The following is a 25175-nucleotide window of genomic DNA, read 5'->3' as shown; positions in this document are numbered from 1 at the left end:
TGTATGTAGTTTTTATAACTCTTTTGAGGTAGTGCTACGCATTTAGCCCTCCCAGTCTCTGCCCTGACGTCTGTATGCTATTTTCCCCACTTCAAATATCAATTACAGGTGCGCACCTACCGGAGTGTCCACAAGACCTAACACCGTTCAATGCAAAACACTCACTTTGTAACAGAATCAGCTCTATCATGGCAAATATCAGACTACTCTTTCACTGTTGCTTTTAGCATGTGCATTTGTGTCATTCTGATTGGTAAAGAGAGTCAAGCATTTATTGAATACTTTTTTTATATTTTGTTTTGACGTTAGACCAGGGTTGCCAATCATACGCGAGGGGGTCCAATCCGGCAAGCTGGTGGTTTGAGTAAAAAAAAAAAGAAAACCATAATAATTAGAAATATTGAAAACCAACTCAATATACTGTACTTCAATATACTTCAAAAAACTAAAACCAAATTGACACTGTGTAGAAATGATAATGGACTTACATTCATGCACTTTTCTTGTCCAGCTAACAAATAATAATCATTGAAATGAAAGCTAGACTGTCAGGGAGCATTGAAAATTCTAAAAACTAGTGATAGAGGACCATTTTTTTGGGCAAATGTTTTCAGTATAGTCCTCCAGACCTAAATTGAAGAGAGAATGCAGCCCCTGGTGCAAAATGAGTTCGACATCTCTAATTTCAAATGATCTGGATCAAAAATGTCATTTAATATTATTTGAATAGTGAAATAATGTAAAATGCCCATCCCTAATCTCTGTTGCGTTCGAGCGTGTTTCAGTATTTACTGTATAATCAATCCTCTCTGTCCACCTCCTTGTCTCTAGCATGACCCTTTTTGTTCAGACTAAGCGCTCTATAGCTAAATGCTGATGATTATGAAGGTACCATTACCGCTAATGTTTTGGTTTGCAATATGCATACAATATGTGTGTTAATGTGTTACTTGTTTGTACAGTATGGTCAGCCACACTGTAAAAGCACCCGTTTTTAGAACGCAAAACTGTCAGTCCTTTAGGCTAGCCACCACCCACCATGATTTCCTGATATAATCCCTGAGGATTAACTTCCTCCTCTGACGGCATATTTAATCTGTGTGGGATTGGGCCGAGGCGGGTTGACATCATGCCGTCTCCATGGTAACCCCAGATGACGGGCCTATAGGTTGAGAGCTCTCGTGTTTCAGGGCTAGTGGGTAATATTGTTGAAGGATTTCTATCCGATTGGAACCAGGCACTTCAGACTTCACCCTTCTTGACCTATCTAGGAGGACATTGCATTTCCATTGACTTTCAACCAACCCAGCGTTATTGCATCATTGTCCACTGGTTCTAGCGAGAGATGACTCCTTGGTGAGGATTGGTCAATGCTGCTTTGTGTACATGACACTGGTTACTGTAATGGTACACTAATGATTCCAGCACATACAGTACAGGACACTGGTGGCGATCGGGATTAGGGGCTTTGTGACTCAATGGAAACAGCCTTCCACTGTACATGTCATAATAGTTTGATTTAGTACACAGGCTTCTGTTAATATAATAAAACTGATGAAAAACAAAGACAACATTTTGAACAGCATTAAAAGTGAAGTAACTGCAGTCGACTGTGCTATTTTGGACACTGCAGTTATATTGCACTGTAACTACAGTTCCACTGCAAAATTACTGCAGTAAAAACTGTTATTTTGGATGCAGTATTTGCAGCATACTGCAGTTATACTGCATTCTGACTGCAATCATTTTTCGTAAGGAAAAGACCAATAGATGGCACAGATATGAGACCATCACGTTGTCGTTAGTTGTTTTTTTTATGCGATAAAGAACTATGGTTTATTTAATTTATCGATATTGATGAAAAAGTTATACAGTACCAGTCAAAAGTTTGGTCACACCTACTCATTCAAGGGTTTTTCTTTACGTGTACTATTTTCTACATTGTAGAATAATAGTGAAGATATAAACACTATGAAATAACACATATGGGAAAATAATAATAAAATAATTAACCAAAAAAAAAGTTTCATGAGGTAGTCACCTGGAATGCATTTCAATTAACAGGTGTGCCTTGTTAATTTGTGGAATTTCTTTCTTAATGCGTTTGAGCCAATCAGTTGTGTGGTGACAAGGCATGGTTGGTTCATTATGGCAAGAACAGCTCAAATAAGCAAAGAGAAACGACAGTCCATCATTACTTTAAGACATGAAGGTCAGTCAATCTGGAAAATTTCAAGAACTTTAAAAGTTTCTTCAGGTGCAGTCGCAAAAACCATCAAGCGCTATGATGAAACTGGCTCTCATGAGGACCGCCACAGGAAAGGAAGACCCAGAGTTACCTCTGCTGCAGAGGATAAGTTCAAGAGAGTTACCAGCCTCAGAAATTACAGCCGAAATAAATGCTTCACAGAATGCAAGTAATAGATACATCTCAACATCAAGTGTTCAGAGGAGACTGCGTGAATTAGGCCTTCATAGTCAAAGAAACCACTACTAAAGGACACCAACAATAAGACTTGCTTGGACCAAGAAGCACAAGCAATGGACATTAGACTGGTGGAAATGTGTCCTTTTGGTCTGATGGGTCCAAATTTGAGATTTTTGGTTCCAATTGCTGTGTCTTTGTGAGACGCAGAGTAGGTGAACGGATGATCTCCATGTGTAGTTCCCACGTGAAGCATGGAGGTGGAGGTCTGGGGGTGCTTTTGCAGGTGACACTATCAGTGATTTATTTAGAATTCAAGGCACACTTGGCTACTACAGCATTCTGCAGTGATATGCCCCCTCATCTGGTTTGCACTTAGTGGGACTATCATTTGTTTTTCAACAGTACAATGACCCAACACACCTCCAGGCTGTGTAAGGGCTATTTGACCAAGAAGGAGAGTGATGGAGTGCTGCATCAAATGACCTGGCCCCCACAATCACTTGACCTCAACCCAATTGAGATGGTTTTGGATGAGTGAAGGAAAAGCTCCCATCAAGTGCTCAGCATATGTGGGAATTCCTTCAAGACTGTTGGAAAAGCATTCCTGGTGAAGCTGGCTGAGAGAATGCCAAGAGTGTGCAAAGCTGTGATCAAGGCAAATGGCTACTTTGAAGAATCTAAAATCTATTTGTTTAACACCTTTTTGGTTACTACATGATATGTTATTTCATAGTTTTGATGTCTTCAGTATTATTCTACAATGTAGAAAATAGTACAAATAAAGAAAAACCCTTGAATGAATAGGTCTGTCCAAACTTTTGACTGGTACTATATATTGTTGATGTATTTCTTTAATCCACACATCTGCAGTCCCCCACACAGCAGCAGACCTATTTGTCCAGGCCCCTAGCTTCCAGGGTAAGATGATAACAACAGGGTATTCTACACGGGTTCTTGTGAGCACTCTAACCATCTTACAGTGATGGGGTGCGGTAAACTGCTCAATACTGGAGCTGTTCATCTAATAACAGAATCACTTGGCTGAGAGAAGACAACAGAAGAATGTGTGGAGAGTTATTTGCTCCAGATTCACCCCCGCTGGCTGTTCTCCTCTAAACCTGAACCTAAACCTGAACCTAAACCACTCAGGGTTATCTGACAGCATTATGGTTATTATCAGAGAGAATTAATGACCAACCGTCATTCTATCGATCTGATTCGATCTTCCGTTTTGATGTAGACTTGCTGGTCGTTGCTCCTCTTTTTGCTGCCTGTTCGCTCACAGGCATACTGAACGCTCCAACGTGTCTGAAACTCAGTCACGCTCATCATACCATGTTGGAATTTTCTGGAAGCCAATTTCCATTTCCCTAAGAGAACTAGATCATCCCACTGTTGGCTTGGACAAGTGAGAGGGAGTGAGGAAGTGAAAGAGAGAAAGTAGCAGAGGGGGTGGTCTAGCTACACGAAATGTTCAGAATTGCAACGTTACTCAATCCAGCTGAACAATGTGCTCATTGAACAGTGGGAGTGCATTCTTTCTTGCTGGGGACCCCAGCGGCGCAGGCACACCACAATGGCTCTTTTTGTTGAGAGCCCCAGTGTCGCAGTTCTACAGATATATTAGGCCCAGACGGCCGCACAGTCAAACATTGTGCATATCTAACACACTAATGCAGGACATGAGACAGTCATGCCTACAGCTAGAGGCTATGGAAGCAGTCAACTGTTTGTTTTTGGCCCTCCGATGCGGCCGAAGTCTATGAACCCATTTGATAGACTTGGGAGTCGTCAATGTGGCGATTTTGTTTTAGTTAGGCGAATGAATCTCTTACGTTCCCCTACGGCGCACACAGTTTGACATGCAATAACGGGGAATATTCCAATTTGTCAGCGTAGTCCGAAAACATTTTTGGTGTGAGATTGTTCTGGCAATTCTCACAAAACTAGCCTTTTTTTGCATTTGCTTATTTTTAGACATATTGTTTAACAATATACTCTTCAAACACGTCAAAAAGAGGGGGCTCTGGTACCTTTTTTAATGATATGACCCATTTTTTACATAGAAATGTACATTAACCCCATAGCCCTCCTTTAGGATTACACATTTAGCAAGTCACCAGTAGAGGGAGTTTGCTATTTAATCTATTTTCTCCATTCACTGTGTTGCTGGTGCTCATGAAATGTATCATAACTTCAGAATTAGCAGAGAGCCCACTCTGGAAATGTGATGTACTTGTAGAGTATATTGTTCCAAACGATATGTCATAAAATAAACTAAATCAAAAAGGGTCGTTTTTAGATATTAATAATTTATGTTGAATAAAATGTTACACATTCATTTCAGCATCAAGACATACTCCATATTTTAGAGCGCACTGTAAGGAAGATGATGTCACCAAGATGTTGTCTGTTTTCATGTACGATTCACAGATCGTAGGGTCTTACAGGAGGCATGTATAGGTCACAAAGGGCCTAAAATGGCCACTTTTTCACCATTAGTATAAAAGTATAATAGTTATGCAAATGTGAAAAGCATGTGAAACATCCTTCACTCCCAATTTAAGTTTCTATGTGAAAATTGCCAGAACAATCTGACATAGCCCTAAAAAATTCAGGCTACACTGGCACGGAATCGCCAGATTGACTCCAGCGGTGTGTTAGAGGCCAACGCTTCTCGAAACGAGCAGTTTGATGTAGCGCTTCTTTGACGTTTGAAATAGGGCCCTTATCCCTCTGTTCCTCTTTTCAATAGACAGTCAGGCTCTTTTGGAGCGGACGTTACCACACCATAATGGGGGGGTTGCGCAACGCAGCAACCCACAGGGCCCCATCATTACCTGGCATTGCAGTGCTGCTGCGCTCAGTATCAGCACTCTCCAGTGCGGTTTCTCTCCCTGTCTCCTCGCTACCTCTGTTGACCTTGCTGTGGCACAGGAAGAAAGGAAACAACAAAACAGACTGTCTCCTCTGCAAGGCTGCCTGGCGATGGGAGGTTATATTGTATGTTCAGACAGAGCTCTCTGGTTTCAGAGGCTCAGATATCTGATGCTTCACTTGTACTGTACATGACCTTAGAATAGCTCTTAGTGGTCTAGGCCCGGGTTACTGTACAGCACTGTGAGACAGCTGTTGAAAAGGACTAAATAAATGTAATTGATAATCAAATAAAAGTCACCGTAGGTCAGAGAAGTCTGAGTGTCAGAGCAAGAAGAGGAAGATGGAAAAGTGAAGAGAGGATATAATTTTGCTGGTGATCCATTCATAGACCTCACTACCTGGCTAGGGCGGTATACTGTATACCGGGGTATTTGGAAATAGCCATGGGATGGTTTTTCAATACATTTGTATATTTGTAGCTACTTTTTAAGTAAATGCCTGCAGTCAACTCGTGCCATGCATTAGGAGATGAAGCAGATCGTGTTCTTCATTTCACCTGTCACATTATTTTACATTATGAAGCTTACCGTAGTTCCCCGGAACGGTTGAGCCAGTCACGTGTTTGTTTGTAAATAGCACAACGGGAGAAAGCGGGAGCAAATGAGTCCAGTTGACGGGTCACGTTTTATATTGAAAGTCATGTTTTTTTTCCCTTTTTTTTCTTCAATAAAGTGATCGGGAGCATGTAGCTATAGTTTTCCTTTACAGAAAATACAACCCATTCTGCAGAAAATAGCTTCGTTTTCATCAGATGAAAACGGAAGTGCAACACTATTTGGCTGGCAGCCACCCACGTAAAGGTGCTTTATTTATTTTATTAACCTTTATTTAACTAGGAAAGTCGGTTAAGAACACATTCTTATTTACAACGACGTACAAACCCGGACGATGCTGGGCCAATTGTGTGCCGCCCCATGGGACTCCCAATCCCGGTTGTGATACCCTAGTTCGATTCCAGGTTGTGTCTGCAGTGACGACTCTAGCACTGAGATGCAGTGCCTTAGACCGCTGCGCCACTCGGGAGCCCAAAAGCAAGGTCTTTTTTACAAAAACGATGCATGGCCATCACATTTCTAATGTTTAGGCCTATCATAGAAAGAATGTAGCCAGCTACATTTCCTAGTGTTTTGTTAGAAGTTAGTCTTGCGTTTTACGTGAGAAAAATAGGCGGGGTACACCGAGAAAAGTACTGTAGCTACACAAGTCAAAGTGCTGTCTGCTGATAGAATGCCGCTTAGTGAATTCTCATCCAAGTTTAGAAGTGCAACTGCAGTACAAAATAAGTCTTATGCCGAGCAGAAATTAGAATATGAAGCATTTTTAGATCTGGGTTTACAAAACGCAGAATTCAGCGTTAACACGACCCCTAAGCAAGTTAAACTATCTACGTAAGTGGCTGAATTAATAAGGTGACGGGGGCATCCTATTGCTTATGATATGAAAATCTGGATACCGCCCAACTCTAGTCACTACAGCAGGAAATGCCAGATGAGCCAAATGTGTCACTGTGGTGCTATGCGTGACCATTCAGTGGAAGTGAAAGTGTGCGAGAGAGGTTGACTGTGTCCCGCTGTACTAGAAAGAGAAGGGCTCTGAATCGATCTTCCTCTTCCCCTACCAGAGTTATTGTTCTGGGGGATAGGGGAAGGTGACCAGAAGGGAGTAGTGGAGCCTTAGTACCCAATGACTTTGGAGATATTTCCTTAAAACACTGTGTTCTTTGTGTCTGTACATTTGGGTGTGTATTAGAGATGGGGGAGAGAAAGAAAGAGGGGACTGAGTTAATAGGCCAGACTAGACCTGGGCCCATATCCACAAAGCGTCTAGGAGTAGAAAATTGGTCGTAAGTGCTGAGAAGAGACATTTTACTCCTACTTTAGGACCTTTTCTGCGATGCTTTGTGGATACGAGCCCAGACCCAAATCTCAGACGCAGCATGGTCTCATGTAGGTCGGCCACAGAAAAACAATCCAGACCTGAATGGGATGCCTTATTATTTCCCCTGCTTCTCCCAAAAAGTGAATCATACACTGACCTGTCAACAACTTCCAAAACCTAGCGTTTCCATCCTGTAACGTCCTGTAAAATCCTTTGTGTATAATGAACGAGCCCAAAGCCGAAGGAGTCAGTGGCGTCACCCTGCGCACTGGGTTCTTTTGGTGCGGAGATAGGTCAAGGCCCGGATATTTCTCCCCTCAGCGCTGCCATGTTTACAAGGCCATAAACAGAGCCTTTTGGAGCCCTGACGCCCCATCCCTCATATTTCTGCCAGATAATCTCCGTTTTTTTTGAGGCTCCCCCCTTTTAACAAACACAAACCACTGGCCCCACCCTCATGGGAAGGCTGGACAACAAGTCGTGACTTTGGACTGGGTTTGCGTTTGCTAGATGCAGTGCTCCCACCGTACATAACACAGCCTATATGGAATGCCACTGGAAATACCTCTGTAAATAGAGTGTAACTTATATGTGTTAAACTGTTGGATTAGTTGGGGTGTGCAGTGGCTCATAGGGCAACAATGGATGTTTCTCTTGTGCAAGAGGTTTTGCTAAGTGGAATGGCCTTGGGGGTCCATTGCAGTGTATGCGGGGCACGGTTCAATACCCTTCGAACCCTCTCCACTCCATCTTTGCTGACCACAGAGAAAATAGCGTTACATTTTTTCCTCTCGTCTGGAAAGCCATACTTGAAAACCCATTGTTGCCCTGCCTCGTGTCGTGATTCAAATCAACCAAAGATGGCCTTGGCCTGCTCTTCGCTGTCTATCGCTTCTTATCAAGGCAGTGGGTGAGCTTTCACATATGTTCTGCTGCATACTGACTCTCTCTCCTTCCTTCTGTGATGTCTACCCTTCCTTATTTCCTTCCTTCCATGGAGTCTGAAGCGTAAGACAAAGCCCACAAACTTTTGACTGGTACTGTATATATAGATGGGAGTAATTACACAATTTTGGCAAATTTTATTTCCGTTACATTCGCTATTGGACCCACTGCCATGCTATTTCTCTTCTGTTCTATTGGCTTTCATATCAACTTTATTTTGTTGTCCAGAAGCAAAGGAACAGTCCGGGTCATATTAGCAACCCATCCTAGTAGTTGCATCTTTAGAGTCCCCCTCTTTCTAACAGAGATTTTCATCTCTGTCACCTGCTATCAGGTGCGCTGTTTAGAATGGTGTTTCCCTGGGAATTACATTCTGGCAAATGTTTAAAAAAAAAAGTTTTGTTGGCCGCTTCATTACAAGAGTTGCATGTTCTGTTAAGATGCATTGCCATAATCGAAATGTCATTTCTGTTATGATGTGTCATGACATACATTTCTCAAATGGCTGGTCAATTTAAATATTTTTGGTCACGTTGTCTGGCGCCACATTTTCTAACACAAACCCTGGTCTGAGTGGATGTCACTTCAGGTTTCGTTGCATGTTCGCTCTACAGTTAAACTGCCCGAAATGTGGGGACAAACAAGTAATTTCACATCCCTCTGCTGACTGTCAAATTCCATGCTTTGGAAGGGCACACTGCGGGTAATTCTTGTGGACAGGATGGTTGTTTTGCTTGTTTTTCCTCGATGTACAGTGCCCAATGTTGTTTGAGACCACTATTTATTGAGGCGCTCTAGCCGTATTTGCAGTCTTTTCTTCTCAGAGCCAATGACTTCATCTCAGTGACAGACTACAGGACAAAAGTCAACCTGCTTTTCCACTCACAGGCATTGGTTTAGATGCTGACCTGCTTTTGTCCATCCATAACCAAGGAAGGTCACTCATTGATGTGGAGTAGTCAACCTTGTAAGAGAATGGAGGGTCCATAGCAGAGAATATGTCTGAAGTGCTGGCTACAATTTAAGTAGTGCACCTGTGAGTGATGTGTTGTTTTCACAGGTAGACATTCAGTACTCCGTCCTTCTCAAGCTATGTTACTATCCGCAGAGCCAATGTCAAGTAACTAGTGTTTCAACACTATCCGCAGAGCCAATGTCAAGTAACTAGTGTTTCAACACTATCCGCAGAGCCAATGTCAAGTAACTAGTGTTTCAACACTATCCGCAGAGCCAATGTCAAGTAACTAGTGTTTCAACACTATCCGCAGAGCCAATGTCAAGTAACTAGTGTTTCAACACTATCCGCAGAGCCAATGTCAAGTAACTAGCCCCGACACCACACACACACACACACACACACACACACACACACACACACACACACACACACACACACACACACACACACACACACACACACACACACACACACACACACACACACACACACACACACACACACACACACACACACACACACACACACTCCTGCCGGTCGTGACATGATTCTGCCCTGTCCAACACTGTGAGGTCTGTTATTATGGCCAGATTTGCTTCCCTTTGATCTCTCCACATGGCCTGGTCATTAATTCTAGCATACAATTTGTGCATGAGCAGCTGTCCGTCCAAAAGTATGTCTCAGCTCGGGGCTGCATTGGGTCAAAACTAAACAAATGGGAATGAGAACTGACATGTAGGTGGACTGATATTGATTATAGGCTGAGTATGGGACCAAAATCAGGGAATGATACGATACGGAACACAGATTTTACAAACAGGAAACTGATGGCGAAATATAATTGTCTCAGTGCCGGCGATGTGTCTTGCCATTGTTGAATGACTGTTTTTACAGAACTGTTTTGTCATAACTGTGCCTTAACAGCATCCACTTTTCTTTTGACGGCGGTTGGCCAAAGTCAATGAATGTATGGTATGTTATTGTATTTCTTCTTAGCGTTACACAGTAGCTTCTCTGGAACCCGAAGTTCACCACACGTCACTGACCCAAAGTAGTGGCAAGTTCCTCTCGTGTTTGGGTGGAGAAGTTACGGTAAAGCTACCTCTTAAAACACGCTAGTGTTTCTGTTGGCTTGGCTTACCGTGGGTGGGAGAGCTGACGTGTCCTTGCCTCTGTCCCAGCTGGGTTTTCATCTGACAGCGTCGGGGTGTGAAAGGCCGTCACGCCTCGATTAGAACACACAAAATCCACCTCATTAAATGAAATGATGTTTTCGTTTAGCTTATTCATAATAAACAGAATCGAAGAACGGTGGAAAACTTGCACCTGTTGCCTTTGGTCCACACTGAACCATGTAGCTTATGGTTTTCTGTTTCTTCCACGCTCCTGGCCGCAGGTTGATCCAATGTTCTGCACTGGCGGCTTTAGGGGAAAATTCCCTTTCTCACCTACCGCCGATGGCCTGAGTTGAAATGCAGAAACTGCGTTTAATTTTTCTCTGCAGATGTCCAAGATTTATTATGAGTGTCACGAGCGGCTCGCTCGAGATCTAGTTTGAAACTGTTTGGGCGTTCTAAGTGGCGCGGTGGTCTAAGGCACTCGGTGCTAGAGGTGTCACTACAGACCCTGGTTTGAATCCAGGCTGTATCACAACCGGCCGTGATTGGGATTCCCATAGGGCGGCGCGCAATTGGCCCAGCGTCGTCTGGGTTTGGCCGGGGTAGGCCGTCATTGTAAATAACAATTTGTTCTTAACTGACTTGCCTGGTTAAATGATGGTTAAATATAAATGGTGAGCCAGAGAGATTACCTAAAGATCTGGGTTGTGACTTTATTCCCATTTGTGTTCTGCTTATTTTGCTCACGGGGCTCAAGTGGTGTTTCTGTATGTATACTACAGCTCTGTCAGGGTAGGCCTCAGGGAGAGGGCTGATCTGAGACCTGTGATGGGACGTGTTCTCAGGCTACATCAGAACGGCTCCATCAGTCAGACTGGGGCTCAGGGAGAGCTCTGACTAGATGAAATATCCCCCCTCCCCGAGGATGAAAAAAAAAATCTTTCTCGTAAGCGCCGATCAATAATGGCTCACTTCACTGCACTCCACTGCACTTATCGATCCGTCAATTCCACCCAGGCAGAGTTGGCTTGTCTGGGCACAGAAGGACGTTAGAGGGGAGGAGTGGAGGCAGGGAAGAATAAATCGTAATTCTGAGTTCCCAGACGCGATAGTCCACGGGGCTCTGAGACCACCATCAGTGGGGGACGCACAGCCCGAACGCGCACCTTCCCAAAATTCCTAACCAACGCAGATCCGCGTACCGCAGCTTCGCGGGGTCCTATGAACATGCGACAAAGAGAAAAATGTGCCTTTTTTTTATAGCTATTCTCATGCTATTCTACGCATTTTGACATGAGGCTCAGAGAAAATGTTGCAGTTTTACAGCAAATTACTTCTAATTCAGATGTTATTTTGCCACGGCTTATGATGTTCATATGTTATCTATTCTAGAACACTACTGCGTGTACACGTGTTGGACTATGCGAGATACTTTAGCCTCAGGCCGTGTAGCTGTCTAGTACAACATGTCAATCATTTTTTGAAGGCGCTGCAACTGCAGGCCGTTCTAAAAGCTTAATGAGTCTTTAAAATGTACATTTGGTACGTATACTAGATTGATCTATCGCAGTAAAATAGGTATACTGTACAGTGGACATGTCATCCAGATGTTGGCTGTGTGTGTAGTAGGCTCCTAGAAAATCTGTTTTATATTTTGCCTGATTCCGTTTAGTTTTTCCCCAAATTGTGTTTGCTCTGTAAAATAAAAAATAAAAAAATGCAGGTTTTCACTCTCAATCACACTTTGTAAATAGAAAATCCAATTGAGTTGTTCTTCTATGTCCACAACAATGCTGAAACCACATCAGGGGACCACTTTTGAGGTCTGGGAAAAATCAAACCAATTTAAAATGTTGGTGTAGTTACCCTTTAATACAAGTGTGCACTAGCCAGAGACCGTTGTATTGTTATATATTTTTCTGTAGCATGTTTTTGGGAAAGCCTTTCCATCTTTACCAGAACACGGGTATCATTAGCATCATTGGTAACTGCGACACAAAGTTTAAACATACCCACACACACCCCATACCAAAATACATCTACATTTAAAATATCGTTTTCAAAGAAAAAAATTGGATTCATGTGAACAGTTTTTTAAATTAAATGCGTTTTAAATACATTCCAACCTAATATACATTTTACATAATTAATATCACAATTTATAAACGGGTGGTTCGAGCCCTAAATACTGATTGGTGGTATAGCCGTGGTATATCAGACCGTATACCACGGGTATGACAACCATTTATTTTTACAGCTCTAATTACTTTGGTAATCAGTTTATAATAGCAATAAGGCACCTCGGGGGTTTGTGGTATATGGCCAACTCCACGTTGGGTCTTGACCAAGAACAGCCCTTAGCCGTGAAATATTGGCCATATACCCCCTTGTGCCTTATTGCTTAAATATATACAGTATATTACATGTATATGTATTTTAAATATACTGACCAAAAAATATACAAATATTCTACAATGTCAATGATTTGACTGCGTTACAGTTCATATAAGGAAATCAGTCAATTTAATAAATTCATTAGGCCCTAATCTATGGCTTTCACATGACTGGGAATACAGATGTTGGTCACAGATGCCTTTAAAAAGAAAGTAGGGTTATAAATGTATTTCCAAAAACATCTTATCTGTGTGTTGAAATCAGGAGTGTTCCCTCATCTCCAAGTAACATTGTGTTGAAATCAGGAGTGTTCCCTCATCTCCAAGTAACATTGTGTTGAAATCAGGAGTGTTCCCTCATCTCCAAGTAACATTGTGTTGAAATCAGGAGTGTTCCCTCATCTCCAAGTAACATTGTGTTGAAATCAGGAGTGTTCCCTCATCTCCAAGTAACATTGTGTTGAAATCAGGAGTGTTCCCTCATCTCCAAGTAACATTGTGTTGAAATCAGGAGTGTTCCCTCATCTCCAAGTAACATTGTGTTGAAATCAGGAGTGTTCCCTCATCTCCAAGTAACATTGTGTTGAATCGCCATGTTTTTGCTATTGGCTTAAGATCTTTAAGCTTAAACATAAAGAACAAATGGCTATGGTCTGAAATTATTCTAGGAATATATACATTCAGAAACAGTCAATTAAAGAACATTTTACAATAAAGTCCATTCTTGAATATGAGTTGTGGATGTGAGAGTAATAGGCATATTCTCTTTCAGTTGGATGTTTATCGCCACAGTTCACATAGACCCATCTCTTTTGACGTTGTGGTTTAATACCTTCGGCGTGTTACGAAGAGGATATAGTTGATGACTTGTCTAAAATTGCATCCCGCACACGGTTAAAATCACCCCGCCTCATATAATATTCCAGTTACACTGAGACAGTGTAAGGTCATTAATGAACTTTGGGTCATCTTCATTTGGGCAGTAAAAAAATCAGTAAAGTGACTTTTTCCCGTGCCAGGTTTCCTTTTATCATTAAAAATACCATTTGGGTCTATAGTAACTTCTGTAGACATTAATGGGACTTTGTTTTAATCAATGATAATTGATACCCCTCTGGATCTTGAGGACTAGGTGGAGGAGAAGGCCAAGCTCGCCCAAACCTTTCCCTTTCTATTGCTCATAGGTGAGTTTCTTAAAAAGAAAAAACAGATTTTGGTGTTTAATTCTTTTTCAAATAAAAAATACCTTAGTTATTTTTGGCAGGCTGCACAATTCCATAGATATTCAATGTCAGGTGTTCATGTTTTCACACACTATATATACACAAATTAGTGGATTTGGCAATTTCAGCCATACCCATTGCTGACCGGTGTATAAAATCGAGCACACACAGCCATGCAATTGCCATAGGAATACATTGGCCATAGAATTGCCTGACTGAAGAGCTCAGTGACTTTCAACGTGGCACCGTCATAGGATGCCACCTTTCCAACAAGTCAGTTAGTCAGATTTCTGCCCTGTTAGAGCTGCCTTGGTCTTGCTGTTATTGTGTTATTGCTGTTATTGTGAAGTGGAAACATCTAAGAGCAATAACAGCTCAGCCGCGAAGTCCTAGGCTCAGCCGCAAAGTTTTTAAGTGCGTAGCGCATAAAAACCATCTGTCCTGGTGGAAATGCATCTGGCAGTCCCACGGACGAATCTGGGTTTGGCAGATGCCAGGAGAACGCTACCTGCCCCAATGCTTAGTGTCAACTGTAAAGTTTGGTGGAGTAGGAATAATGGTCTGGGGTTGCTTTTCATGGTTCGGGCTTGGCTCCTTAGTTCCAGTGAAGGGAAATCTTAACGCTACAGCATACAATGACATTCTCTATGATTCTGTGCTTCCAGCTTTGTGGCAACTGTTTGGGGAAGGCCCTTTCCTGTTTCAGTATGACAATGCCCCCATGCACAAAGCGAGGTCCATACAGAAATGGTTTGTTGAGCTGGCCCGCACAGATCCCTGACCTCAACCCCATCGAACACATTTGATGAATTAGAACACCGACTGCGAGCCATGCCTAATCGTCCAACATCAGTGCCCGACCTCACTAATGCTCTAGTGGCTGAATGGAAGCAAGTCCCTGCAGCAATGTTCCAACATCTAGTGGAATGCCTTCCCAGAAGAGTGGAGGCTGTTTGTCAAAGGGGGGACAAACTCCATATTAACGCCCATGATTTTAGAATGAGATGTTCGATGAACAGGTGTCCACATACTTTTAATCATGTAGTGCTACATGCTCGTCAAACATCTCATTCAAAAGTGATGGGGTGTCCACATCCTTTTGGCCATGTAGTGTATGTCTTTATAATAGGGTGGGGACATAAAAAATGGGTCAACTTGGAGCACCGCTATCTCCTAAATATTCTTGGCATTCAGCTCCAAGAAGTGACTTTCTGACCACTTATACCATGGGCAAATATGTACACAATGTTTTGTTCAAATCAAAAGGGGTGTGGTCACAAAGTGATGGAAATCAAACGAAACGACCCTTAATCATTACCGTCATTTCACTTTTCCTCTGGCTATGGTTGTCAGAGAGCCACACTGTCTGTTTAAACGAATCTATTTAAACTAATTGTATACATGACCCATGTTGGGAGTTACTGTATTCTCTCCGCCACTATAAGTAGGGGGGGGGACTAGACTGAAGAGTAAACAAAGCTAAGGGTTGACGGGACAAGAAAAGAGAACCAAGACTAGAGATGGAGAACGAGATGGGCTTGCGGTTTGCTATGAGAGTGAGAGTGGAGGGATGGAGGTCAGAGAAGGAAAGAGCGCTTCGGTGTTGGGCCTTAGATACAAGGGCGTAGTCTACTGGGGGGATGAGGAGGGGGGGGGGGGCTTAAATCCATACAATACATCACAGTGGGCTTTTCATAAGGGGAAACAGCGCCACTGTCCGCCACAGCACAATTTTGTCGACGTTTTTGTTTTGTGGACGAAACAGAGGTGAGGTGTGTCGAGCAGTGGATTAAAAACAATCGCAGTACCTATTCTGCTGTTCTATCACGCGGGCAATGATGTCAAGAAGGGGAAAAAATCTGTGTTCGCTGTTTGCAGTAACTTTTTGTTGTCGTTGTCATATCCGAAACAGACGTGGCAGTTTCACCATTAAGGATTTCATCTTTAAGGCGTGGTGGTGTGGGTCTTGTGGTTGAGAGGGAGTGTTTGTTTGGGTGGAGGTGGATCATGCTGTGGAGTGGAGCTGTGTCAGCCAGTGAGCCGCACAGCCAGGGCTGAGGCCAGACTAGGCCAGGGTGATGTCATATCCCCTGGGGAGTGTGGTACTGTAGCAGCACAGAAGGGAGGCTGCTCTGTTGCTCTGCACCATGTCTTTGTCACACACTCACTCCCCAGATCTATCGACCGGCTGGGCTGGGGCTCAGTGTGTGTGTGTGCAGACACGCACACGAACGTGTGCACATTTCTTTGCTCTAGCAAGAGCACAAGCAGACAGCCACACACACACGTGCCACACAATTTCCGTCGTTCCCCCTGTCTTACCCACCCTCAGTCTTTGATAACATCTCTCCTCCATGTCCCCCCCCCCCCCCCCCCCTCTCTCTCACTTTCCTCGTAGTCACACCACACTTTCTCCCTCGCTCTCTCTCTCTGGCTGCGATCAGATTTCAGGAAACAACAGATCTCCCTCTCATCCCCTCCCCCTCTCCTCTCCTCCCCCTTTCCCTCCAGCTCTGCTGCCAAACCCCACACACAAATGCTCACTTCCCTGTCATTCCCTGGACAGAGGGCTGAGGTAGAGAGAGAAGGAAAGAGGGAGAGAAAGGGAGTGCAGCAGTGAAGGAGGGACGTGAGGGAAAAGGCTGTGTGTCTGCTTTGCAGATGAGTATGTCCTCATGGCGGTCTGATTTTGACCAGTGAGGATCTCTTTTTTATTTTATTTGAAGCAATCTCTCATTTGTACACAATCTGTGTTTCTGGATTTTTGTCATTCTACATTGGACTGGAGTTGGTTAAGGATGTTGACGTCTCGCATGCTAAAATTGCAGTTGTTGTCCGAGTTCCTTGGTCGAGAGCCGCGTCAGGAGTGTTTCTTCAAGATTCAATGCAAGGTCCCTTCATTGACCATCCTCTGTGGATCTCGAGTCACTACAGACCTTCTGAACTGAGAAAGATTGGCTACATGCACAGACATACTTCAAACACACACTCTCCTACTCTGAATGACTCTTTCCTCACGCACGGAATTCCTGGAAGATGTGTGTGTGCAATAGTTCCTGTGAACCGTGCTAGTCTGATGGATTCAGGAATTCTCTCCTGCTCACATCCTCATCCGACATTCCCTGAAAGCCTAAGTCTTTAAAGACCTCCGTAAACTGCACAACAGAACTTCATCTTCCCGTAAACTCCCAACACACTCCCGAAAATGTCTGAGGCTAATATCATCACTGCTGTATTCTAGAACGTTCTCATTCCCAACCAACGTCAGACTGCTCTCTGAGACGATTTTCTGTGGAACTCCGGCAGGATTTGTCTTGTTGAGCTGTGTGGTTGATTGTAACTGCAGGGTTCACGTTCCTCTCGTTGGCTCATGCCTGTTACCCTGCAGGTCAAAGGGTAAGTGGAGCTGGAACTTTGTCTATTGCTGCCTATCACAAGGCCAAATCATTTTGATGATTTTTCTTGATAAGTACTGTAGGACCTCACTCAAGGGACAAGTGTAGCAGTTTGCAAGGGCTATAGGACTTTGTTCTTCTTTGAAAACCGGGGTTGGAACCAGTTCAGGGAACAAAACTGGAAAATAACATCATTTTTCGAGGAACAGAATGAGAACCGGGAAAGAAAGTGATCTATAGTGTTCCGGAACAGAATCGTTATTTTGAAGGCATGGCATGCAGTTAATAACGTTATTTTGGGTTCTGGGATATATTTTTGGGGACCCACAAAAAAATGCAACAATGCGCCTATGCAAAGCCTTCACTCTGTCACTTATGACAGTCTGCCTGCCAGCTAAACTCTTTGCCTGTGCGTGCGTGAAATTAGGGAGAGTGATTTTTATTTAGAGAAGAATGGATTAACTTTTTCAATGCTAGTTAAGGATACTATAGTTGTCACGTTTCACATTGGATTTATTAACTACAAAAAAGGTAAGACGTGTTTTTATTTTCATTCTAGTGTCGCTCTGCACACACGCGCTTGTTAGCTAGCTAGCTAACAAGCTCTGGTCCAATATTAAGCCAAGTCTCGGAAGTTGAGACATTCAAAGTTCCTTCTTAGAAGCTGCTCCTCCGTAGGTATAATTCTGTGGGCCTAATTCAGATAATGCATGTCATCACAGGATGCCCAGCACTTCAAGCCAAGCTTCCTTCACTCTCTCTCGCAAAATTCCAGTCGCATCTCGTGCCCTACACTTGTCTGTCCAATGCATGTTAACAACTATAGCTTGCCCGCTCCATAGCAAACTTCTCGATCCACACTAATTGGTGAAGTAATTTAACGTTGAGCTAAATGTACAAAAAGTAATGATTTCAGAGGTTTAAAAAGGAACAGAAAGGAACAATATAAAACGTTACTCTCTTGAGGGTTCGAACCGGTTCCGAACTTTATTTTGCTGATCGGAATAGTGGAATGAAAAAAACGATGGTTTTGTTCGGAACAAAACGATTTGAAAATCATTTTGGTTCCAACCCGTTTTGAAAATGGGTTTGAAAGGAGAGTTGAAAAGGTTTGGGTTGGAAATCCATCATTTTGGTGTCAAGTAGACTAGATGAAGAATACAGTACAGGATATCTGTTCGGCAATGTCAGAAGACTGCATGTTATCAGAAACCACGTTTTATTTTTAGGAGTGCGTGAAAGTGTATGAAGATTATTGAAGTGTGTGTGTGTGTGTGTGTGAGTGAGTAAGGGATCTTCTGTGGTCAGGGATTTTGATCAAACATTTCAATAAGGAAATGTAAATGTCAACCTTTTACTGTATTTCACTAAGCGCAAAAGTAGTGCGATGTGTGAGGCTGTGGAATGCAGAAGTTGTATGGGTGAGAACACAAACTGAACAGGCTGTTTGCTGATGTTACTGAAGGAGAGACTGAAGTGCAGGATGACTGAATTTCAGTTGGTGGTTAGTTGAAATCTGGGATTTTTCTTTGGCCAGACATTCTGGTAACAGCCTCGTGTGGTTGGGGATTCCTGTCTCTTTTTCTCTTTCTGTCGGTCTGTCTCTTTTCTGTCGGTCTGTTACACACACACACACACACACACACACACACACACACACACACACACACACACACACACACACACACACACACACACACACACACACAATGTTCCCTGTGAAAGCAGGACCTGAGCAACAGCTAAGAACCCCCGGTGACCTAGTGGTGAACTGACCCTGTCTGTTGTCAGATAATGGGCTCCTTTTTTCATTAAGAGCTTTCTTTATGTCTCTCGCTTTATGGCCCTCATGCCTACAGCCACATCAATGGGGATCCCCCATCCACATAAGGGCTTCGGCTCAACGTTATCTCTATGTTATCTACCCCACACTGTCAGCTACGTTGCCTGAACTGTGACAAAACAAGACAAAACAAACACGTATCCCCCTCGTTCTCTTCCTCCCCTACCTGTATTGGTTAGCAGTGAGGTCATTGTAATCGACTCGAGCTCTGTAGGAACTGCGAGCGCTGTGCTCTGGATCAAATCGAATGTTATTTGTCACATGCTTGGTAAACAACAGGTGTAGACTAACAGTGACATGCTTACTTAGGGCCCTTTCCAACAATGCAGAGAGAAAAAAAAATAGAGTAATAATTACACAAGGAATAAATACACAATGAGTAATGATAACGTGGCTAATACACGGGGTACTGGTACATAGTCCATGTGCAGTGGTACGAGATAATTGAGGTAGATATGTACATATAGGTAGGGGTAAAGTGACTAGGCAACAGGATAGATAATAAACAGTAACAGCACATTTATGTGATGAGTCAAGAGTTAGTGCAAAAAGAGTGAGAGCATATAGCTATTGGGTAACTATTTAGTCTTGTGGCTTGGGGGTGGAAGCTTCAATCTCCTTGACAAGGTCTTTGTCACCGCGCAGCTTTCGCTGTCCCTCAGGCTTGGGTTGGACCACCACCTGTCCAGCACCAGCACTCCAGGCTGGAGTGACCTCACCTCCACTGCACAGAGCTGGCCACAGAGGTGCCTGACAGTAAATGGAGTAAATCCCAAGCAGTGGTGAGCTAGGTGCTATCAACCGTGTTATCTGCATTGGGAGCCTGTCGGGGCCTGAGCTGGTATGCCCCTTTGGCTCCTTACCCTGACTTCTGACCTTTCGGTCCATCCATCAACCGCGACCCTGCCTACTGCCCAGACGTCTTTCTGTTGGCTCTGCTGACTACTGCCTGTTTTATCAAGGCCCACCAGCCTCCCAGTCTTATCGTATCCGGGTCTGTTCACTCCCCAGCGTCGGAATGACTGTCTCTCTATCTGCCCATGCTATGGCTCCTGTAGGCAGGAAAGGTCAGGCCAACCTCTCTCCAGTCTCCAGGCTAGAGTGGTGTGGTTTACTGTCATATATGGAGTCCCGTGATTTTCTGTTTCCCTGAGGGTGGGCAGCTAGGTTGCTATGGTTGGCTGGGGTCAGTGTCATCTCATTTCAGTGCACCCAGGTGCCACGTTTAGGAGTGTGGCTCAATTGACAGATTTTTCTCCTTTTTAATTTAAAAAAAATGTTTATTTGCTGCAGGATTTAACTTGGCATGGGTATTTTTTTTCTTTTCCCCTCTGAGACCCCTTGTCTTTTCAGGCTCAGGCTTGGGCTTTTTTGTTACAGCACAATTTCATCACATTTTGCATGAGGCTATATGCTCACCTAACTACACTACTCATCCAAGCTAGCATTTACAACTTCAGAGTGGAGCAGTGGTCTATGCTAGCTGTGCCACTAGAGATTCTGGGTTCGAGTCCAGGCTCTGTCGTAGCCGGCCGCGACCGGGAGACCAATGGGGCGATTGGCCCAGAGTCGTTAGGGAAGGGTTTGGTTGGCAGGGATGTCCTTGTCCCATCGCGCACTAGCGACTCCTGAGGCGGGCCGGGCACAGTGCACGCTGACACCAGGTCAGGTGTGCGGTGTTTCCTTCCTCCGTGCGGCTGGCTTCCAGGTTGAGGGCATTGTGTCAAGAAGCAGTGCGGCTTGATTGTGTTCCGGAGACCTTCGCCTCTCCCGAGTCCGTACGGGAGACGCAGCAATGAGACAGGACTGTAACTACCAATTGGATACCATGAAAAGGGGGTGAAAAAAATGAAATAACTTCTGAGTATTTGTGACGTATGCCTGAACAATGAAAATAATATGCTTAGACGAGGACAGAGATATGAGTGGTATACCCCAGTTGTTTATCAGTAACCAGCTGCATGCTCGCTCGCTCTCCCCCTTTTACTATTCCCTGTCATCCATCCTCATTGACAAATCTCTATCCCCAATGTGGGGTTCTCCTATTAGCTCCGAGACAACTGGACGTGTTGGCAACAGTCACGACTCACTTAGCCCCAGTAATGACTCACTGAGCAGGGTTGATGGAGGCTCTTGACAGGGCCTCCCATGTTACTGCACAATAGATGGACGTCGTGACGTAGCTTGAGGAGCGCCGAGCGAAGGCAAACCAGAATTTTTTTTTAATGAACAAACAGAATGGCGGGTACTCTGCTCATCAGCAGGATGTCAGTGGGTCTCTCTAGAGGGCCTCTCTTTCTCCTTGTTGTCTCTCTCTAGAGGGCCTCTCTTACTCCTTGTTGTCTCTCTCGGGAGACTGCAGCGTGCAACAGGCCCCTGAGGCAAGCAGACAGACTATGTTTTTATGATGCTGTGCTGAAGTGGTCTTCTTTACATCTCCTCATTCTCTTTCAATTCAATTCTCGGGGCTTTATTGGCATGGGAAACACATGTTAACATTTCCAAAGCAAGTGAAGTAGATCATAAACAGAAGTGAAATAAACAATAAAAATTAACAGTACACATTACACTCACAGAAGTTCCAAAAGAATAAAGACATTTCAAATGTCATATATGTATATATACAATGTTGTAACGATGTACAAATGGTTCAAGTGCAAAAAGTAAAATAAATAAACATAAATATGGGTTGTATTTACAGTGGTGTTTGTTCTTCACTGGTTGCCCTTTTCTTGTGGCAACAAGTCATATTTCACCCAGTAGATATGGGAGTTTATCAAAATTGGGTTTGTTTTCTAATTCTTTGTGGATCTGTGTAATCTGAGGGAAATATGTGTCTCTATGGTCATACATTTGGCAAGAGGTTAGGAAGTGCAGCTCGGTTTCCACCTCATTCTGTCGGCTGTGTTCACAAAGCCTGTCTTCTCTTGAGAGCCAGGTCTGCCTACATTGGCCTTTCTCAATAGCAAGGCTATGCTCACTGAGTCTGTACATAGTCAAAGCTTTCCTTAAATTTGAGTCAGACACATTGGTCAGGTATTCTGCCACTGTGTACTCTCTGTTTAGGGCCAAATAACATTCTAGTTTGCTCTGTTTTTTTGTGAATTCTTTCCAATGTGTCAAGTAATTATTTTTGTTTTCTCATGATTTGGTTGGGTCTAATTGTGTTGGTGTCCTGAGGCTCTGTGGGGTCTGTTTGTGTTTGTGAACAGAGCCCCAGGACCAGCTTGCTTAGGGGACTCTTCTCCAGGTGCATCTCTCTGTAGGTGATGGCTTTGTTATGTAAGGTTTGGGAATCACTTCCTTTTAGGTGGTTGTAGAATTTAACGTCTCTTTTCTGGATTTTGTTAATTAGCGGGTATCTGTCTAATTCTGCTCTGAATGCATTATTTGGTGTTTTACGTTGTACACAGAGGATATTTTTGCAGAATTCTGCATGCAGAGTCTCAATTTGGTGTTTGTCCCATTTTCTTGTGAATTCTTGGTTGGTGAGCGGACCCCAGACCTCACAACCATAAAGGGCAATGGGTTCTATAACTAATTCAAGTATTTTTAGCCAGATCCGAATTGGTATGTCAAATTTGATGTTCCTTTTGATGGCATAGGATGCCCTTCTTGCCTTGCCTCTCAGATCGTTCACATCTTTGTGAAAGTTACCTGTGGCGCTGATGTTTAGGCCAAGGTATGTATCGTTTTTTTGTGTGCTTTAGGGCAGCAGCATTTGTGGACCTTTTTTGGAACACCATAATTTTGGTTTTACTGAGATTTACTGTCAGGGCCCAGGTCTGGCAGAATCTGTGCAGAAGATGTAGGTGCTCCTTGTAGGTCCTGCTTGTTTGGTGACAGAAGCACCAGATCATCAGCAGACAGTAGACACTAGACTTCAGATTCTAGTAGGGTGAGGCCGGGTGCTGCAGACTGTTCTAGTGTCCTCGCCAATTCTGCATCCCTGTCATGTCTCTCTCTCTCTATTACTCTATCACTTTCCATTTCTCTCCTCTGTAACTCACTCATTCTACCCTCCTCCCTGTATATCTCCCTCTCTCATGTTGTCTCTGTTAATCTCCCGCTCACTTTCGCTCGCTCCTCCTGTCTGTGTGATAAGAGAGGCGACCCGTGATGCTGCAGACGCAGATCACTCCAGACAATGGAGACACAGCAGCACAGCTCAGATGAGAAGGACAGACAGTCAGACGGACAGGCACCTGAGAGAGCAGCTGGCCTGCTGCCAACTGCAGGAGCAAACAAGGCAATTGCAGAGCGAGAAAAGAGGGGGAAGGGGAGGCTAAAATGAAGCGAGACAAGAGGCTGCGAGAGAATACATACTGTAGAAAGAGATGAGCTAATGTGGAGAGGGGCTTAGTAGTTATGACATCCACTCTACTTTTGAGGCTCGAAAGTAAAGAAAAGCCGATCAGATCTCTCTCCCCTGAGGTTATTTCCATGTACAAATGTCACGCTCATTTCTCTAAGCTGAATGAAAACCTACACCTGTAAATAGAAATGGTAGTTCCTGGAAACACACTGTACTGCTTAGTAGTTGTTGCTTTGAGGCCTAATGTTGTGAAACCATTAACCTTTGAGTTTGTTCTGATAGTCCGATGCCTGTCCTTTCGATTTCTTGTTTTTTTTAATTTATTTTTTAATTTTTTTATTTATTTAACCTTTATTTAACCAGGTAGGCAAATTGAGAACACGTTCTCATTTACAATTGCGACCTGGCCAAGATAAAGCAAAGCAGTTCGACACATACAACAACACATAGTTACACATGGAGTAAAAACAAACATATAGTCAATAATACAGTGGAAAAAAAATAAGTCTATATACAATGTGAGCAAGTGAGGTGAGATAAGGGAGGTGAAGGCAAACAGATATATGTATAAATAAATAAAATATAAAAAGGCCATGGAGGCGAAGTGAGTACAACAGAGCAAGTAAAATAAAAACTAAAAAAACACTGGAATGGTTGGTTTGCATTGGAAGAAAGTGCAAAGTAGAGACAGAAATAATGGGGTGCAAAGGAGCAAAATAAATTAATTAATAAATACAGTAGGTAAAGAGGTAGTTGTTTGGGCTAAATTGTAGATGGGTTATGTACAGGTGCAGTAATCTATAAGCTGCTCTGACAGCTGGTGCTTAAAGCTAGTGAGGGAGATAGGTGTTTCCAGTTTCAGAGATTTTTGTAGTTCGTTCCAGTCATTGGCAGCAGAGAACTGGAAGGAGAGGCGTCCAAAGGAAGAATTGATTTTGGGGGTGACTAGAGAGATATACCTGCTGGAGCGCGTGCTACAGGTAGGTGCTGCTATGGTGACCAGCGAGCTGAGATAAGGGGGGACTTTACCTAGCAGGGTCTTGTAGATGACCTGGAACCAGTGGGTTTGGCGACGAGTATGAAGCGAGGGCCAGCCAACGAGAGTGTACAGGTCGCAGTGGTGGGTAGTATATGGGGCTTTGGTGACAAAACGGATGGCACTGTGATAGACTGCATCCAATTTATTGAGTAGGGTTTTGGAGGCTATTTTGTAAATGACATCACCGAAGTCGAGGATTGGTAGGATGGTCAGTTTTACAAGGGTATGTTTGGCAGCATGAGTAAAGGATGCTTTGTTGCGGAATAGGAAGACAATTCTAGATTTGACTTTGGATTGGAGATGTTTGATGTGGGTCTGGAAGGAGAGTTTACAGTCTAACCAGACACCTAGGTATTTGTAGTTGTCCACATATTCTAAGTCAGAGCCGTCCAAAGTAGTGATGTTGGACAGGCGGGCAGGAGCAGGCAGCGATCGGTTAAAGAGCATGCATTTGGTTTTACTTGTATTTAAGAGCAGTTGGAGGCCACGGAAGGAGAGTTGTATGGCATTGAAGCTCGCCTGGAGGGTTGTTAACACAGTGTCAAAAGAAGGGCCAGAAGTATACAGAATAGTGTCGTCTGCGTAGAGGTGGATCAGAGAATCACCAGCAGCAAGAGCGACATCATTGATGTAAACAGAGAAGAGAGTCGGTCCAAGAATTGAACCCTGTGGCACCCCCATAGAGACTGCCAGAGGCCCG

At 43.6% G+C, this 25175-nt stretch overlaps 1 protein-coding gene across 10 annotated transcripts in view; it reads left to right on the top strand.

Moving 5' to 3' along the window:
• Positions 1–25175, top strand: part of myo9ab (myosin IXAb) — a 222456-nt gene that overhangs the window by 30263 nt on the left and 167018 nt on the right. For 4 of the 10 annotated variants that reach the window (XM_055934807.1, XM_055934806.1, XM_055934804.1 and 1 more), the window contains exon 1: positions 16390–17279. The exons of 1 other annotated variant lie outside the window; for it this stretch is intronic. In XM_055934807.1, the coding sequence (XP_055790782.1) occupies positions 17254–17279 (26 nt within the window). In that variant the 5' untranslated portion in view covers positions 16390–17253. Of the gene's footprint in view, positions 1–16389; positions 17810–25175 lie in introns of those variants that run through there. 5 more of the 10 variants (XM_055934812.1, XM_055934805.1, XM_055934811.1 and 2 more) reach the window with 3 other exon arrangements.

The sequence above is a fragment of the Salvelinus fontinalis genome, chromosome 9 (genome assembly GCF_029448725.1).
Source record: "Salvelinus fontinalis isolate EN_2023a chromosome 9, ASM2944872v1, whole genome shotgun sequence".
NCBI lineage: Eukaryota > Metazoa > Chordata > Actinopteri > Salmoniformes > Salmonidae > Salvelinus > Salvelinus fontinalis.
The sequence above is the reverse complement of the archived record's forward strand: the minus strand, read 5'-3'. Positions and strand labels throughout refer to the sequence as shown.